The 20119-nt window shown below is 32.1% G+C and overlaps 1 protein-coding gene across 3 annotated transcripts; it reads left to right on the top strand.

The window, feature by feature from the left end:
- The first annotated feature begins 16698 nt into the window (after positions 1-16698).
- On the top strand, positions 16699-19914 carry LOC107930143 (vacuolar cation/proton exchanger 3). 3 transcript variants are annotated; one of them, XM_041090739.1, is made up of 12 exons: positions 16699-16795; positions 17346-17622; positions 17701-17768; positions 17845-17873; positions 17941-18137; positions 18226-18438; positions 18510-18671; positions 18810-18926; positions 19017-19187; positions 19315-19405; positions 19503-19566; positions 19645-19914. In XM_041090739.1, the coding sequence occupies exons 2-11, from the start codon at positions 17365-17367 to the stop codon at positions 19508-19510; spliced, it is 1314 nt and encodes a 437-aa protein (XP_040946673.1). In that variant the 5' UTR covers positions 16699-16795; positions 17346-17364; the 3' UTR covers positions 19511-19566; positions 19645-19914. The 3 variants fall into 3 exon arrangements, with proteins under 3 accessions (XP_040946673.1, XP_040946672.1, XP_040946674.1); XM_041090738.1 differs by having other exon boundaries at positions 16719-16795; positions 17287-17622; XM_041090740.1 differs by having other exon boundaries at positions 16721-16795; positions 17317-17622.
- Positions 19915-20119: the final 205 nt, after the last annotated feature.

Below are 20119 nucleotides of genomic sequence, written 5' to 3'. Positions count from 1 at the left end.
ATAATCATTTGATATTATTATTTAATTATTTTATTTTTAATTAGTGATAATATAGAATTTTAATGTTGATCTCTTAATTAAATTAAATTAAATTAAATTAATCAAAGAAAAAATAAGGGTAAACTATTAAAATAGTCACTTTTGTTTTTCTTGATTTACATTTTGGTCTCTTACGTTATCGTGTTGTAACATTTTAGTCACTGAGCATTAATTGTCGTTAACGATGTAACGCTAAGCTGACGTGGCACATTAAATCATCATTTCAAACAAAAATTTTATGTTAAATTATACAATTGGTCCCTATATTTTTTTAGAGTAATTTAATTTTTTTTCTTTTACGTTAAAAGAGATAGAGAAGGGAGGAAAATAGAGAGAGAAGTAGAAGAGAATGGAAAAAAAAGTTAAAAGAACATAAAAGAAAAAACAAATTGCTCAAAATGAAAAAAAAATATGGGGACTAATTGTATAATTTAACCTAAAATTTATGTTTGAAATTATTATTTAACGTGCCACGTCAGCTTTCTGTTGCACCATTAAGGGCAATTAACGGTTCAGTGACCAAAATATTACAGCATATTAACGTAAATAACTAAAACATAATATTTCAAATATAAATTATTAAAATGTAATATAAAGAAAACAAAAATAATTATTTTAATAATTTACCCAAAGAATAATTATAACATCATGATGATTTTCTTCGTGATAATTTTAACATGACGCATAACGTTTTTTATTTGGTCCGAAATTTTCTTCGTTTACAACTGGCCCTCAAGAATTGTTCACGATCACGAAATCTTTTTCGTCTACAACTTTGCTTGTGAAAGAAAAATATCATTTAATTGTGACTAATTTTTCCCCCTTAAATCACATTGCAGCAATGGCAACTTTGGTTTGACCATGATTCCCACGCGGCCAGCAAAATTCAAGAATTCATTTAACTTTTCTAAATAATAAAATATAATTTGAAAAATATCAATTTTAAACCAAATAAGCCTTCAAATGATTTATAAAAAAAACACATGAAAGAAAAAAAAAAGGTTATATGAATAATTTTAGGATAGAAACAACTTTATAATATAAATATGTTATATAAATATTTTAAAATATATATATACTATACAAACATTTTTTTAAAAATTTCACTTTTAAATTTCTTGCATAAAAAATAAAATTGAAAATGATTTTTTTAAAAACCAAAATAAATAAATCGGACGTGACCGGGCACGCATAGCGGCATGGGGACAGGTAGTCTTTGCAGAGGATTTCCATTCAGGTGGTGGGGGATTGAGCTCCATTCACCTTATTTTGGTTTAATTGCCTTGGAGGTCCTTGACGAATCATTCCCTTAGTCCTCGACTAACTCCTTAAAATAAATATAAATAATTCCTAATTGTTTCTAAACCCAACGGTGATGAAATTCTTGGAGAATTTCAATGGCCTTGAACGGTTGTGATTAACGACTTGCATGTGTTCTTTCAACTAAAAATTTTAGCTATAGGAAATTTTCCTTTCAAGTCATCCTTTACTCAATGACAATTTAATCCCTATCATCTGTTAAACCTTTCCACCATAAGCTTTACAAATAAGTCCTTGCTTCGATTTAGAATTTCATATCTAAACTAAATTGTAATATTCTTATTTTTTTGTCGCATTTAATTAATAAACAAAATAAATTATCACTATGTTTATTTTCAAATTTTAACTAGTTTGACCCCTCATACAATGCAAATTATGAGGTAAAATTTTGAGGTGTTACAAAAAAACAAAACTAAATTATCATGGTTAGAGGACTTGAACATCATGCCCGGAGATCTTATAGATGGTCCAGAGGTCTTAACATCATGTCTTGGGGTCTTATAGATAGCTTAGACGTCTTAATATCATACCCAAATGTTTTAACATCATGCTAAAAGGACTTCAAAGACAAGCCATAATACTTAAACATCATATGCTCGAAGGATCTACAAATGATGATGAAACTCTAAATTCTGTAAATGCAAGATCAATTCTATAGATATTTATAAAAAGATGAATATGTTCTTTGTTATAAATGTGCATACCTACCAGCAAAGTATCTACTTGATGAAGTTGTGCAAATGTTATGTTGATATCAATCGATGGTGTCTTATGGTGTCATTATCAAGATGAAAAACGTTCTTGTGGATATATGTCAATGCAATGATACATATTCTTGTGAATGATGAGATGTATGTGCTCATGAATTATGCATATGCAAGACACATAAGGAGTTTGACCCTAATCATTCTCCTCAAATCAAGCTTGACCCTTCTAATTCATTTCTCTTCCAAATCAAAGTTTATCTTATACATTTGTGGACTATGTTATATTACTTCTTTTCAAAAGTATTATCATCCTAGGTTGTAATTACCCGTATAGCTATTCACAAAAATTAACTATTTCTTCTAAATGTATAGACGTTGAGGACTAAGTTTGTTGATTTTTTTAGTGTCAAGACCAAATTAACAGAATATGTAAGTGTTGAGAGCCAAATTCGTTGTTATTCAAATTTAAAAAGAACACATCAACATTAATTTTTTTCTTAAGACTATATAGATTGAATGTCAACTATACCAACCATATGATAAACAACATTTTATCAATTCCAAACAAATAATAGAAAGTTTTATTAAGTTATTTAACTTTATTAATGAAATGAAATTATTCTCAGTTTCAATAAAATATATTTTTTTATATTTCACTAGTCAATAATATTTTTAAAAAAATGTCATTTCATCTCTTTCGGCTCATCCTCAACTGTTGTCGTTGGATAGCTCTGCGACAATCCCATCAGATTAGCAAAATAGATTTTTCTAGGAACTTTAGTATCATCCACAAAAACATCAAAAAGAGTAATCCAAATCATCATCTCTTTGCTTTTAACACTAGTCAACCTTTTCAACTGAAAAATCTCTAGTAAGTGTTGTAATTTCAGCACCATAGGAGGTGAGCCCGAGCTCCTTAAACAAATACTTGAAGTTCTTCTATTGTTTTAGTCCAATGAACCTTGTGGTCTTTTTGTAACCAAACTCATTGAGGTGGTTCAAAGGCAATAGTGTAACACCCCTCCTCCAGTCCAATCGCCGGACCCGTACTATGGAATGTTACTACAATTATCGGAGCAAACCACATACAATTCATTGCAATTGATTCATTCCATTATTTATTCCTGACATAATTCCATGTATAATATGTTATACAATAAAAAAAATGGGCCTCAATTGAGCTTATGAAAGCTCTTAAGTGATCTTGAGCTTGAAGAATGATCAAACTGCAAACTTTTCAAAGTCTGAGCATAGGTATTAATACCCAGGCTAGGTACCAATTTTGATTTTAGCTTCGATGTTCATAAATTTAATTCAAAATCATAAGGTATCGATACTTGGATCAATGTACCAATACTTCCTTATAGGTATCGATATTTTACCTTAGAATTGATACCTGTGTCATTCTAATCTATGTGCAATTGTACACAGTCGTCACAAGTAATAAAGAAGTAAGTTAAGAGTTATCATCTCCACATGAATTGTATATGAAAGGCAAAATATTTATGAAATTATTACTCACAATTTGGTAAGGGAAAATAATAAGAGGTGATTTGAATTTATTGTCCCTAAATTAAATCTAAAATATTATCAAGGCAATCAAAATACGATTACAGAACTAAAAAAAAATCACAAGATTAACAAATATGACATGAAAGAGTCAGATTCATCACTTTTCCTTAAATTAATAGTATTTACAACTATGTTGACAATGTTACAGTAAATCCACTGGCAAATCAATCATTTGCTAACCTAAGTGAGATTTCACAAGTGGCTATGCAAGGTAATAGATATTTCTACATACCATTACAAATCTGATTATTAATCAATAAACAACCAAACATGTACCATTCAAATATTATGTCCACTAATTACCATCTTGTTTGGATGAAATAATTAATTCAAATGTTTTCTAACACTTTATAATGCAAGAAAAACAGGCATGATTTTACATGAATGAGTAAACAATTGATGCACAGGCCATATCAACAAAGTAGAAATAATATTAAACAAAAAATTGTTATCAATCTAGAATAAAAAAAATTTAAATCATAATCTCTGAATTGAAAACAAAAGAATAAAAAGAAATCATGTTTATCAACTTGACAAAAGTAAAGAGAAAAATAAAGAAGCTAGAGCCAATTATGTGGATCTATTGACACTATTGTGTTTCTCTTCCTTGATCCTTCTCTTGTGCCCCTGATACAAAATATCCTTCGAATGTCGGTTTGAAAGCTCTCAAATCTTCTTGTTTTTTCTCTCTCAAGTTTGTGTCTTTTCTCTTGAATGAAGAATAAAAGAAATGATGGAAGGTGTGTGAGTATGTGCCATGAATGAGGTGGGAAAATGATAGGAAGAATAATATCAAAGGTTTATGGTTTCAAAATGTGACTTCTTCTCAATAGATGGATAACCCCTTGAAGTGAAATGAATACTCCTATTTATACTTAAAGTTCCCAACTGTTTATGGCTAAAAATAGAATCCAAATCCCCTTTTTTTTTCTCCTTTGAGTGGCCGACCCTTAGGAATAGAAAAGAGGGAACAAATTTGCTATTTTTGGAGGAGAGGATTTGTTGTCCCCTTTTATTCCTCCTTAGGTGGTTGATTGACTCCTTTCAAGGTGGAGTGCTGGAACGGAGTGAGACCAAGTCTCTCCAGCTGGTGGAAGCATGTAGAATCGATTGAGCGTCGTTTTTTGGCCAATCAGTTGAGCTTCTACTCCTTTATGGGCTACACATTGGTGTTCAAGTATTCCCAAGTTAGGTCTTAATCCATTCTGATGCCTCAATGACAATTTTAGAGACTCCTAGAAAAGTTAACAACTCTACCCAATATGTGACTTTTCCTAGACATTTCCCAAATGGACCCTCAAAACACATAAATACATAGTATTTAGCATAAAATTTATTAAAATAACATTTCTTCATAGTATAAAATAATTATTGCAAAATAATGAAAAATAACTATGAAAATGTTATAAATGACCCAGAATTTGCATAAATTATAAGTTAAAAGTAGTTATTAAGATAACTCTATAAATTAGAGTTATCACACCCCTAAACTTAAATCATTGCTCATCCTGGGTGATGAAAAATGCTAAAACCTGTTAATTAATTTTTCCATGTAGATATTTAATAGCAAAATCACGTCCTCAAATTAATCTTGTAAATATACAACTTGTGTACAATTATTTATCTAAAGTACCTCAAATATCAAAATGCTAGTATAATCATGATCTGAATGTTTTTTATCGATACATTGAAATTACCTTCCACTAAATTTCTTTCTAACCTCTTATCAAACTACGCATCATTCTTCGAGTTTAATGTAGGTCTTCATATGTGAATTTGATAAGTCCTCTCCACTAATGTAACTGTCTTAGTGGTTTAAATCAAAAAGACTTTTACAGGGTTGTAATGGGGCTAGGTTCAAGGGATTGAGATAGATTTTTAAGCTTAACAACCTCAACTTAGCTTGCCTCAACAACTCATCTTCAACTGGGTTGTTTTCACTATAGCAACTTACATGCTTTTTTTTTCAACAAGAACTACTTGAAGAAATAATCTTGTATTTGAGCATGTCTTCCTCTTTGTATTTTCACCAAACTTACTTTCCAAGCACAACTAAAGCAAGTAATGGTTAAGGTTTGATACTATAAGAAGGTCGAGAAAAGCTGTAGGAAAAATTGCTTAAACTTGCAGGTAAAATGAACGGATTAGGCTATAAAGCTCAAATTGAGTTTCCAGGGGATAATAATCAATAGGGTAGGCTTAAAAGCCTTAACCTATCCAATAAATATTTGCCTAAATCATTTTTAAACCACTAAACTTCCTAAGATTTCTCCTTAATGAGATTATTAAATCAATTCTAAAGACTAAACCCTCATCCATACTTAGATTCTTTAAGAAAATTCAAAAAAAGAAAATCCATTGGTGAAATATGAAATCCATACATACTACTAAAATTACATCCATCTCATCATTTACTAACAAAAGAAAATTCTTGAGATAAAAGATATATACCTGTACCCGGATTAACATACCATGCAAACTTAACTGATATTGAACATTTTTCTGCTTACATGCCTCCATGCAAGAAAACCATTTCAAATAAAATGACTCTAGAAACAGCCCCCATACTTAAGAGAAGCAATGTCCTCGTTACTTAAAAAAGAAACAAACATTAGAGAAAAGCACAGAATAAGAAAAAAAAAACTAAAAAACTTTTGATAAGGAATGAGTACGGATGAATGCAGAAGTAGATCTTTAATTAAATGATAAAGAATGATGTGGATGAACGTGGAAGCGGAGATGTGGATGAACGTGGAAGCGGATCGTAAAGTTTGTTCAAATTGCGTATTTTGTAACAGCCTGATTTTAGAGTTAGTCAGAATAGTGGTTTTGGGACCACAATCCGAGGTCAAAATAATTATTTTATTATTTTATTAATGTTTACAGTATGATAGAATGTTCGTGTGAAAATTTCGTAAAGAAATTTTATAATTTAAGTGTTTAATTGGTAAAAAGGACTAAATCGCATAAAGCGTAAAAATTGAGTTCTAATAGCTAAAAGTGTTTAAATGCTATAGAATTTAAAGGAGAAATTCCTTATGTGTTAATTAGTCCAATTATGAGATAGTGGCTGAAAATGGTTTGGTAATGTGGTAAATTGAATTAATTTTTAAGGTTAAATTTATAATATGGTAACTAAGTAAAGTAAAAATAAAATAAACAAACGTGTCATCTTCCACCCATTATTTTTCCACCGAAAAATGAGAAAGAAAACACCATGGATATAGCTTCAAAGGTTTTGCCATCTTAAGATTAAATTGTAAGTTCATTTTTTACTCAATTTTTAATAATTTCTACGTTTTTGAGATCGTAGCTTCGTAATCTAGCTAGCCTGTACCTCCTATTTCGAAACTGTTAAAGATTTTGATAGTTTTCATTGTTGAATACATGTGTTAGTTGATGTTTGATGATGAAATATGAAATTTTTATGATAGTTGTACATGTTTGGTAAAGTGATTTTGAGTAAAAATGTCAATTTTGGACTAAATTAAGAAAAATGATAAATCGTGTGGTAAACGTGTGAAAAAATGAAAAATTTGGGCTGTTATGGCAATAATAAAAATTCGGCTAGCTTGGGTTTGTGTTTAATTTCATGAAATTGTGATTTTATGTGATAATGACTAAATTACAAAAATGTGAAAGTATAGGGAAAAAGTGTAAAATTGCTCTAATGTGTAAATTGTGTTAAATTGAGTAAATTAGTGATTAAATAAGTAAATTTTGTTATTATATAGATTGAGAAAAACAAGATTTGGACCTAGAAACAGGAGAAAAACTACGTATTGGATTAGTCGACCTAATTCGTCGTTTCAACGAACGAGGTAAGTTCGTATGTTAAATAATGTTCTTAAATTGTGTTCTAAATGTTCATTTATCATTGAATTGATTTAAATTTTGATTGGATGAGTACGAGCATGAACCAAAAAAGTTACGACGTCCGAAAGTCCGGTACGAACATTAGGAATAGCTTAGGATACTGATATGTGATTACGTGTAAGACCATGTCTGGGACATTGGCATCGTTATGTGATTCATCTAAGACCATGTCTGGGACATTGGCATCAATACGAGATTCATGTAAGACCATGTCTGGGACATTGGCATCGATATGAGATTCATGTAAGACCATAGCTGGCTATTGGCATCGATATATGATAGCATGTAAGACCATATCTGGAATATGGCATTGTGCAAGTTATACGAGATTTCTGAGTATCCTTAGCGATTCCGAATGGTTCAACGAGCAAAGTCAAGACGAGAATAAAAGTGTAAACGAAATAAGTGGTACAGGTAAGTACGATACTCATACGTATATTGAATGAAAGAAGATTGATAAATAAATGTGAGCTCGTGTATATTACATGGAAAGTTTTGAGTTTATGTAAGTGTTTGATTTATATAAATGCTTATTGAGGATATCGAATTTCACATGATGAGTAAGTGGATAATTATGAGAAATCCATATGGTTATATTGATTATGAATATGTAATGAATATTAGATTGAATGTGGGATATCTTAAATTGCTTATTATGCATATGTAAATATGAATGAATTGGTGAGAATATATTAGATCTATATGAACATGGAAATGAATAAGCTTGTGAGACCCTTGGTTAGCTATGTGTATGGATTCATGGTATAACGGTGAAAGCAAATGAGTAACATTGTAATTTGTAAATGCTTAATATGTGTTATTTGATAAGTTGAGTATATTATCATACTAGCTTACTAAGCTGTATAGCTTACTTTGTTTTCTTTGCTATGTTTGTAGTGTTTCGAAGGCTTGCTCAGGTTGGAAGTCGTCGGAGATTTTATCACTATCCAGCTATCATTTCGGTATTTCAAAATCTTTGTGATTTTGGTTATGTGGCATGTATAGGCTAGTTGGTTTATGAAGTGTATAAGTGACCTTTGGTTATTTATGCATATGTGTTTGATATGTATTTAGCCATGGGATTTGGCTTAGAAATGGTGTAAAGTTTAATGTGTATAAGCTATGATCATATTAGTTTGGTATGTAAATTTCCTTGTGAAATGGTATATCTTGGTATGTTTTATTATGGTTCAAATAGCTCAATAGACATTTGGTAAGTGACATATATATGTTTGGTTATTTGTGGCTTGACCATGAATGCAAATGTGGTGGCAATGTGACTTAAGAAATGGTATGTTTAAATATGAATTTGAAATGATACTTTGGTATGCCTTGGTTTGGTTTTAGATTGATTGATTTGGTTGAATATTTAGTTTGAATTTAAGGCATGTTATAAATGCAATTGATAGGAAGTGGTGAATGATGAATCATGTGGAGTTGGAATGCTTTGAGCTAGTTTATGGACATTTGATGAGTAGTAAAGAAATGGATATACAATGGTATGAAATGTACATGAAATGGTCATTTTTGGTTGCCTATTAGATGTGAAATTGATGCCAAAATGATGTGGTTTAGGTATGCATGTGAAAGGTGAGAAATGTGGCTTAAACCAAGTCTATTTTTGTGCCACATGGTTTGAGCACACGAGTGTGTGACTCAACCGTGTGACCTCTGTTACTTAGAAAATTTTTACAAGTTTCAGAAATTTTTATATGTGATTAGTTTAGTCCTGAACCTTCTTTAATGTATGTTTAAGGTCTCGTAGACCTCTAAAAGGGACAATATGTGTATGATTGAATGATATTTATTAATGTTGGATTATTTGATTGAGAAATGAATGTTGAATGTTGTGTTTCAATCGGTGATACCTCGTAACCCTATTCTGGCGACAGACACGGATTAGGGGTGTTACATATTTGACTTAGGGCTTTAGATGTTTGGAAAGAAACTTGGATTTTGACACAACCTAAAACACAACCAAATCCAAGTTAGATAAAACAATTAAAATAAGTAACTAAGATAATTAAAATAGAATAATAAATCAAAGATTAGAACACTAAGGAAGAAAGTAAAGAAGATAGATGGAAAGATAGAACGTGGTATGTAGAAGTCCTAAAATGCCTTGGAAACACGAAGAATCCACAACCCCCCTTTAAGCGATTCTAATTTCCCTTCCAAGAAAGAAAACTTGACAAGAAAAAGTTTGAAGATGATCCCCACAATCTGAAAAGATTGTTAAAACTCTTTTAAAATAATTCAATGCAAAAGCCTATATAGGCTAGCTAAATAAATCTAAGTAAAACTATTAAGTATACTAGAACTCTAATTTAATCTAAACAAGAAGTAGTTTTAAACTAAATTTTCTTGTTAACATAAAACTCCTAAATAACTTAAAATACTTAATAATTATCAAAAAATTCAGAATAAAATAATAATAAAAATAATAAGAGCTAATAAATATAATATTTGGCTCGTATATAATAAAAATTAAGCCTAAAACTCGAACATGATTTAAACTCGAATTAAAAGCCCAAAACTCGTAATTCCTGTTCAGAAATTATGCTCGCACAGTCTTCACTAAAACAATCATAACTTGAGCTCTCAAACTCAAAATCGAGTTATTCAAAGTGCGTTTCGAAGCTAAAAGATAGATCTTCAAACTCCATAATACATCTCAACCTAGAAATTCCAAGATACCATCCAAAAATTCATTGCAAGTCTGCTAGTTTCCCAAGCTTGAAAATTGGTAGCTTCAGTGAATGGAATTTAATAAATTTCACCCCATTCATGCATGTATTATTCCTCCTTTCCTCGAAAAGATTTGTCCTCGAATCTTATCTTTGATCAAATCTTGGTTTGATTTACTTGGCCTTTAACATTGTTGTTGGGCCTTGAGGTAGTGTGAGCCCATCACATCCATGGGTCTGAAATTGGGCCTTGAGACTCGGATCATTCCTCCCTTCCTCAAGAAAATTAATCCTTGAATCTTTAGCTGCCCAAAAAAAAGATTATAATAAATAAAAATAAAATGAAAAAAAATACTTACCTAAGTCTTTTTGTGCACCAAAACTATTTCTAGGATCAAATATATGATTTTGATCTCCCAAATCAACATGGATCAAGTACTTCTCTTTAAAATAAAGAGAAACATGACAATTTTTTTGACTAAATTTATAAATTATACCCATTTTTAAAAAATTTACTTAATTAGGCCCTTTTTTAAAGAAAAAAATGATGGGACTAGGCCAAAATAATGAAAACGATTCCAATTAGAAGCGTTTTCTTTGTGTTCTCGTTTATTTAGGGTTACGTTTTTATTTTTCTAAGTAGGGTTAGGATTAAGGTTTTGTGGTTTTTAGGGTTTAAGGTTTTTAGTTTTTTATATTTTTTAAGTTTATTATATATTTTTTAGTTTTTTTATAATTTTTTGAGATGTAAAGTTAAGAATCATTTAATTCGATATTTACAAGCATTGTATTTACACAAATCGTATATTAGAATTATTCAAACTGTAAAATTCAATTTGATTCATAATCGAAACTCGAACTACTCGATTTGATTAAATCTTAGTTTGTAGTTTTTTTCAATGTTTTTGAATGCAACTGAGTTTTGATCAATTTATTTTACGGGAGGTTGAGGTCGATCAGATTTATTAATAGATTTTACAATTTTTTAACTACAGTCTATTTGTTAATTTTTTCATTCATACTCAAATTTTGTTGTAATTTGTAAACACACGATTTTATTATACTATACAAATCAATAAAATATACAACATTATTCAATTGCTCCCTTGCAGACTTGATTTAATAATATGAAATGACAACAACAACCAATTTTGATGCAAAAACGATATTTATTTAAAAATATGAGGATGTACAACATTGATACAATAAAAATATTTTATATTTATTTAAAAATTTACATGAGAAGTGCACAAAAAAATAAATCAATCCAATTTCGAGTCAGAATGTGTGCCATATCGGGGTGGTCAATAGTTGCGAGTCAAATTCCTTCTTGGTTCAACCTCTAGTACAGGTTATAGTCTCGACCTCTCATCTTATTTGCCTTCATCCGTAGTTGATTGTGACTGGTTGCTCCTCGGTTGTTATCGTGTATCCTCCGTTCTAGGAATAGGTGGTTGCGAATATGGTCCACCTTACTGGAATAATGATCTCAGAGGTGTTTGCGACACCATCAACGTAGGGGTATAACTATATTGTGTCCCATACACCGATGACATAATAATCGGACTTCTAGTTGGTGCCCCAAACATAAAAGGCTTATACTTCTTTGTTGGCATCGCCGTTGCCTGAAACGTCGATGGCATCAGCGTGTAATATGCCGAGGATGTAGGTCTAAAAAAAACTTGTCATTGAAGTAGAAGAAGAAAAATGTGGTGCAATATGTAGTGCTTGTGTAAAAATGGCGAGGTTAGTATAACACCAAAATAAGTCAAGTCATACTAACCGGGGGTGGTTCGGTCATTGGTGTCGATTCTTGTGTATGTGTAAATGATAGACCCGCCTCGATAGCTCCGCCAGACCTTAGATGCATAAGCGCCTATTGTGGCCTCCTCGTATATGGTTGCCTACCCCTCGCCTCTTCTGCTAGCAGATATGGCTTGCCATGGACCTTAAACCATGGCATGTACTCCGAATGGTAGGCTAACTCCGAAGCGAAAATGGCCTTACGAGTAGGTAAAAAACCATACCTATTATTCCAAATGTTGATATATTGCACACGGAATGTAGGCCAATGCTCATCTGGTCACCCCCACAAGTCAATATGATGCAGATCTTTGATGTCTTAGGGTGCCTGTGGAATCAATTGCCTAAACCCGAATTGCCACAACACTCTATCCGTCTCGTGCATCTCCACAGTAGCGTACACTACTAATGGCACCTTCACGTGCCAAATGTTGGGATTCACGAAGAATTCAGACAGGATCTATTCTTGAATTGTTGGATCGGAGTATGGCATCCATTCAAACTATATTAAACTAATAAAAATTTTAGTTATATATTCTACTAATTTTTAAATCAACTATGTTAGTATTATATAATTCAAAATTAAAAAATACATATCTCTGCTTCTGAATGTTGGTCTAACAGAAGCCGTATATCTCGAAAATCATTTAGTAGTCCCACACAGGTGGGCCCATGGTTACACCTATTGAAATAATATGTTAACACAATAATTTAAATTTTAAATAATTTTATTATGGAAAATATATTATCTAATGAATTTTGTCTTGTTATGAGTGGGGATGTATAATGGTAGTCTGCTCGAGGATGTAAAAATGGCAGCCGATACCTCGTCCATGATTGTAGTAATACCATGCAGCCACCAATTTTAATTTTTTATGGTTTTGTCTCTCGACACATCTCCCAATACAACATCACTAACATGGCTGGCTCGAACTAAGTTCACCCACTTCTCTAAAGTTGACAAGTTTTAGAAGCCACCTTAAATGGACAAGATTTCGTGACTTATCGAGCATTAGGAGACCCCCGGTAATCATAAGGATGTACGTTCTAGTGTGTTGTTCTCTTTGGACTTTAGTTGAATCCTCATCGAGCCTACCGAAATTTCTTCTTAACCAATTCATATCTATCTGGGATCCATAAATCATTTTTGAAACCCTCCCCAAAAGTTGTTCGCATACGTCTCTCCGATCGGCTACGTAAATTGACCCACCCACTACCGGCCCATCCTCATGTAACCTAAGCTATAATTGCATATCCTCTAGAGTGATAGTACACTCACCGCATGGAAGATGAAATGTGTGCATCTCGAGTCTCCACCTTTCCACCAACGCGCTTACAAGGGTGGGATCCAATTTACACCCCCTACCCATAAGGGCCACGTGTAAAAATCTTGTAACGCCCCAAACCTGACTCAATTCACCAGGTCCAGATTCGGTTGTCACCACACAAAAATCAATCATTAACAAAAACACTTTACAATTACCTATTTCTTTAAACATGTTCTGTGGCATTTTATTTAAATACTTATTACAAAAAAAATGAAGTATTTAAAATATATTTGATTATATCATTCTTGATACATATCTTTACAAGTTAGGAGTTCATTTAAAACAGATTCTAAAGGTGTATTCCTAGACTACCCCACAACTCCATTGTATGAATAATAGTCCTCCTCGCCACCAACTTGGCATACTCTTAATGTTATCCCTCCAGGAAAAGTCTCATCATAGTTACCTAAAAATCAATAACAAATCTTATAAGTACAGGGTACTTAGTGAGCTCATTATAACAGTACCTTGATGGATACTTTTCAATCTGTTGTGAACCACTGGGTGCCAATTAATTCTACATCATTTATTTTGACAGATGCCACCATAGTTTACCATACTCTTCAACAGCGACTATCCTAGTCTTGTCATACTCCATCTTCCTTATCTAACTAACTGGGGAATCCTTCCAAACGTTTCATAAATCTATTGTCCCATAATAATTTTTAAATAGTACATACCCTCATAAACCACTTCTAATAATCCTTGTCTTAACTCATACTTTTATCCCAAACAGTTGTTCACTAACATTTATCACGTGTGGATACATATATTTTTGGAAAATACTTACACAAAATATAATACCATCAATTCATACGTAGACGTACCCTGATTTGGTACCACATATATCCGTGCGAATAAATCACTATATAGACTACTCTGACGTATTCCAGATCGTGATATATCAGAATCTCATAATTCAAGATAACATTAAATTTGATTCAGAATAATTCTAGAAAAAGATACAATACCCCTCACTTTCTATATCTACAAATCATCATAATAGATACCCTTCTTGACATATAGATACACATCTCTTTTTCATGAAAACCCTTAAGACTTAGTCACTAATATCCCAAAACATATTAATACCTTATCTTAATTTTACTTATTATAGAACTAAAAGAATTTACTCATATCCTACAATCATGACAGACATTCAAATTCAACTCTTACCAAACATTCTTGACAGTTCATTCCACAAAAGCCTAACAGAACACGTCATACAAGGAATCATTCAGAGTCTCATTTTTATTGTTTCGACGGACTTCACAGTACACATTAGAGGCAAACAAACGATATACCATACACGCCATAAGTCCTTATTACAGAATATGTCACAAAGGCAAACCATAGTGTGTACACCACAAAGGCTATATATATATACAGAGTATGCCACAAAGGCGATTCAGTCAAAGTACGCCACAGAGGTTGTCAGAATGCCACATAGGCATCCCAAAGTTGCAGTGTTTGTGATATGGATTTGCCTAAACTCACATTGAGTGAGGTTTTCCCATCATCACCTTAGGATACGTAGAGAACCCTATTATATAAAATGTCATTCAACAGTTCTTTTTCAGAATATGTCATGGCCATGGAATTTTTCCTTTAGAATTTCATATGAAAGTTCATGTTTACATTCCCGACGGACTTCCTTATTTACCACTGCAGTGACTCGACTCACTTTACCACTTCTACGAACTAGACATATCCCAAACCCAAGATTTCATAATTTTTTAACACTCTTCATACATTTCAAAGAAATTAATTTCAAGCAAACTAACTTATCTCTTAATCTAATCATATCTTTATTCCTAAAGTTGTATAAGTAACATATTCATACTATACTATCCATGATTTCCAGTTTCCAGTTTGATCACTTTTATATAAATATACTTCAGTCCGAATAGTATACATGCTAGAGTCAAAGTAAAGACTCATTTGATTCTCACTAACGACAGTTCAAAAGTCTAGATTCGGATATCCATCTCGAGCCAACAGCAACCACTGCTTTCAAAACATAAGAACATCATTAAGACTCATTCGTATACTATTTACCATCAATTCAAACACTGACAACTCTCATGCAAGACCTTATACTTACATCTTACTATTCATACACCTTTTACAAACTTACTCTTTCAGAATTTAACATGCAGAATACTAATACTTACCTTTGAATGGAATAACCATTGATCATAACATAACTATAGCTTCTAGATTATCGATAAAGAGATACATCCAAACTTAAGAAATGTATCAGTAAATACCATTTAAGAAAGAGGAAGGAAAAACCTTTTCAGAACTTATTTCTCACATATAAATATGACTCAACTTGCATAGTAAAATTTGAGAAGTGTCATAAGTTTCAGAGCTTGCCTTCCTAATAGCCTACAGTTTTCGAAAGATATATTAATAAATGCATTACAATCACAATTATCCAGTTTGGCTATTTAGTTGATTTCTAACCATGTTACCTAAAATCTAACTAGCATAGTATTCCATACAAACCAAGCGTACTATACTTTTGGCAAATACTTCTTTTATACTTAACGTTAATTTCTTAACACAAACTTCTCCTTAATACATGACAGAATATCAGAAAATCAAAGTCTTACTTACTCTCTTAATCACTTAACACGAACTTCTCCTTAATATATGACAGAATATCATAAAATCAAATTCTTACTTACTCTTGTGGCGGTTACTATATGCCAAAACAATCTTTTGGGCGGATAACACTACGCTAGACAAGCTATTTACTACTATACGCCGAAACTTTGGACCCGCCAGATCTGGGGTGTTACAACTCGGCATCTCTCAGTAGGGTTCGATTAAGGGTGATGGAGGAGCGAATTGATTATGAATATACGTCTGATAACATTAAGAACGGAAGTGGACAAAAAAACTTTAAAGAACAAAGTGAAAAAAATGGTATACTTGGAGAACTAAAGTATACATTAAACCATAAATCAATAACATATTAACGAAATTCCCTTGAAAAAGAAAACATATTTACCAAATCCCATATTAGCTATTTTATTTCTAAAAGGATACCTACTTTAGAGCAGGCAGGGAGATGACATAGGATTTTCTAATAAATTATTGGGTTAAGAAATATTTGTTTTTAGATAGTTGGATTATTATTGGTTTATGACAACAGATAACAGAAGATAAATTAATGTATGAAAGTAATTTATTTGACTTTTAAAGAAATAGGAAAAAACTGTTTTCCTTTTTTTTTTCCTTCTTTTTTTTTTCTAATTAAGAGTAGGGGAAGTTATGTTAGGGATTAAATTTTCGGTTAAGTTGTGGATTAAATTTTATATTTAAATTCGTTTAGTTTTTTTTTTATATATAATAACATGGGAGATGAGCTGAAGAGAAATTAGTGAGTTTTTTTTTCCCCTTTGTGGCGTCAGATTCTGGAAAGTTGGCGGCGGCACTGGAACCACATATAAAAGTAAGTCTTTTTAAATTTCTGATTTTGTCTTCTTCTTTTTTTTTTTTTTGCTTGATTTAAAAAAGAAATGAAAGGGAAATAAAATTCGTTTGTAATTATTGCGAATCTATTTTCATTTCTAAATAACTAATTTATTCAATTTAGTAAGCAGTAATTGAATTAAATAATTTTTATATTTAAAATAAATTTATTATAGTAATTTTAAGATGCATGATACTAAATTATTTTTATTTATATTGTAAATAAGGAGGCTCACTACATGCGATGGGATTTTTATACTGTTAGCCGTACAATCCCTGAACTTTCGTCGATTATTACTTCTAATCATAGTAGGGAAGAGATAGGACAGTAGAATCGAGTGTATGAGATGAGCTTAGTGGCTCGAATTTTAGTGTTCTTCTCTTTGATTGTTTTTTTTTTTTTTTGCTTTAATATATTGCTTGGTATGTTTTACCTTAAAATTAAATAAAATTGAAATATTTGAACTGTAGGGTTCAGTTTTTGTTGCATGTTTAATGCAGTACTTTGGGTTTACGTGCAACATATTTAGGTTTTTGTGGGAAAGAAAGATGGGATCGTTGCAAGAGCCATGGGTATTGGAGAATGTAGATTCGAAGGGTTTGGTCCGCCATGGCAAGACTTCAATTAACATGTCGTCGTCGTTGTTGCGGACAAAGTCGGACCTGCCGCTTGGTTCCAGGGTCCGATGCCCAATGCTTAGGCACTTCCTCGCCAATCTTCATGAGGTCGTTTTAGGCACTAAACTCTCTGTTATCTTTCCTGTTGTTCCACTCGCCTTTGTTGCTCACTTCTATGGGTTTGGAAGAGTAAGTTCATATTTTTCTTTTCTTTGATTTTCTCTTCGTTTTCTTTGTTAATATTTATGATTATTTTCCTCTTAACAGCCTTGGGTTTTTGCATTAAGTTTACTTGGAGTTTCAGCATTGGCTGAACGAATCAGCTTCCTCACCGAGTAAGCCAGATGTGCTTCATCCTTATCATATATATATATGATTTTGAAAAATAATTTAATGTTCTGCATATTGCAGGCAAATTGCTTATTACATTGGCCCAACAGGTAACGAATAAGACTATATTTGTTTAGTTTCGTATCTTCCATGTATTAATGTGTTTTGATATTACAGTGGGAGGGTTGGTGAATGCAACCTGTGGCAATGCTACTGAGCTGATCATAGCAATTTTTGCACTAAGGCAAAACAAAATAGATATGGTAAAGTATTCCCTGCTGGGTTCAGTCCTATCAAATATGCTTTTGGTTCTTGGGACCTCTCTCTTTTGTGGCGGTATTGCTTACCTCAGAAAGGGACAAAAATTCAACAGAGTAAGCTACATCCAATATCATACATAGAGAAATCTTCACTTCGTTTAAAAATTTACCAGCAATCTAATTTGGTTGTCGGATTTGACAGAGACAAGCCGAAGTGAACTGTATCTTACTGCTGCTTGCATTACTGTGCCATTCGCTGCCATTGTTGTTCCGAATGAGTGGGGCATCCGCCGCTGACACAGCCGACCCAATACTGCAGTTGTCGAGAGCCAGCAGCGTTGTTATGTTGATTGCTTACATTACATACCTGGTCTTCCAACTATTCACACACAGTCAATTCTTTGAAGCTCAAGAGGTAGTTCAATCAATGTTTCATAGGTTTTAAAATGGAAAGCTGAAAGCTAAGCTGATAAGTCCATTGAACAGGAACCAAAAGATGAAGAAGATGGAGCATTAGAACAAGGAGGAGGAGAAGGAGAGGAGGAAGAAGAAGAAGCAGTTATTGGATTTTGGAGCGCATTTGTATGGCTAGTTGTACTCACTGCTCTCGTCTCTCTGCTATCTCAATATCTTGTAGAAACAATTGAGGTCATTATTGTTCTAACAATAGTTTCTCTTACAAATCAACCCTTTGTATGCAATATCCAAAAGATAAAAGAGGGTTCCATCAACTTTTTTTTTTTTCCAAATTCTCTTTGATCAAAGTCTGGTATTGACTAATTTCAGGATGCCTCGTATTCATGGGGAATCTCTGTTAGCTTTAACAGTATGATTTTGCTACCCATTGTTGGAAATGCAGCAGAACATGCAGGAGCCATCATTTTTGCTTTTAAAGACAAGCTGGTAAGTCTTAATAATTCTTTCCCATTATTTTTTAGGCTGTTATCGATGTAAACCAAACAATATGTTGACAGAGATATTTGGGAAATGCAGGATATTTCTCTAGGTGTTGCATTAGGATCTGCAACTCAGATTTCCATGTTTGCAGTACCACTCTGCGCGATTGCAGCTTGGATTATGGGTATTGACATGGATCTTAACTTCAATCTCCTTGAAACTGGCTGTCTCGCCCTATCAATTATTGCTGTTGCCTTCACTTTACAAGTAATTATTAACACCATCTTCATTTCAATCATTAAAAGAGAATCATTTATAATAATAATAATAATAATAATAATATATACATATATTGGGTTCATTATTTGACCAAGTTTGAGCTAAAATCTTGTAGGATGGTAATTCTCACTACCTCAAAGGACTGATTCTTATACTGCTCTACAGTGTTATTGGAGCTTGCTTTTTTGTATCCAAAACACCTCTAAGTAAGAATAAATCCCCATATATATACATATATTCATCACTTTAAAACTTTCTTTTTAACTATTTATTATTGGGTTTTTCCCATGTTTCATCTCACAGCAACTTGACATCACAAAACCAGCAACTAATATACCCATTAATCCAATATTCAGAGCTTGAGAAAGTAAGTAAATTTAATAGATAGCTTTTTCTTTTCACAAATTGATTCAAATATTATGGAACTAAAGGTTAATGAATACAGGGTTTGCTGAAATATTATGAAATATTGGGTGAAAGTTTCAACAGGGATGTCATCATATACATTCGTTATTCTTTATATTATGATCTGAGCCTGCCGGGAAGGTGACATTTCAGAGTTAAAATGGATTATGTATATGTTGTATAAAGGTTTAGATTGGTATACCATTGAAAAGCTTGATGAATGCAAGCTACAGTTCGTAAACACCACACTCTTCTGTTTCTCTTTGTAATGTTGCAGTTATCAAAATAAAAGAAATCGTTTTTATTTGGTTTAAAATCAATGCTAGAGTCTCAAGTGACAAATTTTGAGTGATACAAATAGAGCATAATAAAATTACAAACCCAAACTGATTTTTTTTCTATTTTAGTACTTGAGTTTGGTCTTCATGTTCGATTTGATATCTAAACTAAACAATCCAATGAATTTTTAACACATGTACTCTAATAAAAAGAATTTAAGTAAAAAATTCAAATAT

The sequence above is a fragment of the Gossypium hirsutum genome, chromosome D04 (assembly GCF_007990345.1).
Source record: "Gossypium hirsutum isolate 1008001.06 chromosome D04, Gossypium_hirsutum_v2.1, whole genome shotgun sequence".
NCBI lineage: Eukaryota > Viridiplantae > Streptophyta > Magnoliopsida > Malvales > Malvaceae > Gossypium > Gossypium hirsutum.
Note: the sequence above shows the minus strand (reverse complement) of the source record. Positions and strands in the feature narration are given on the sequence as shown.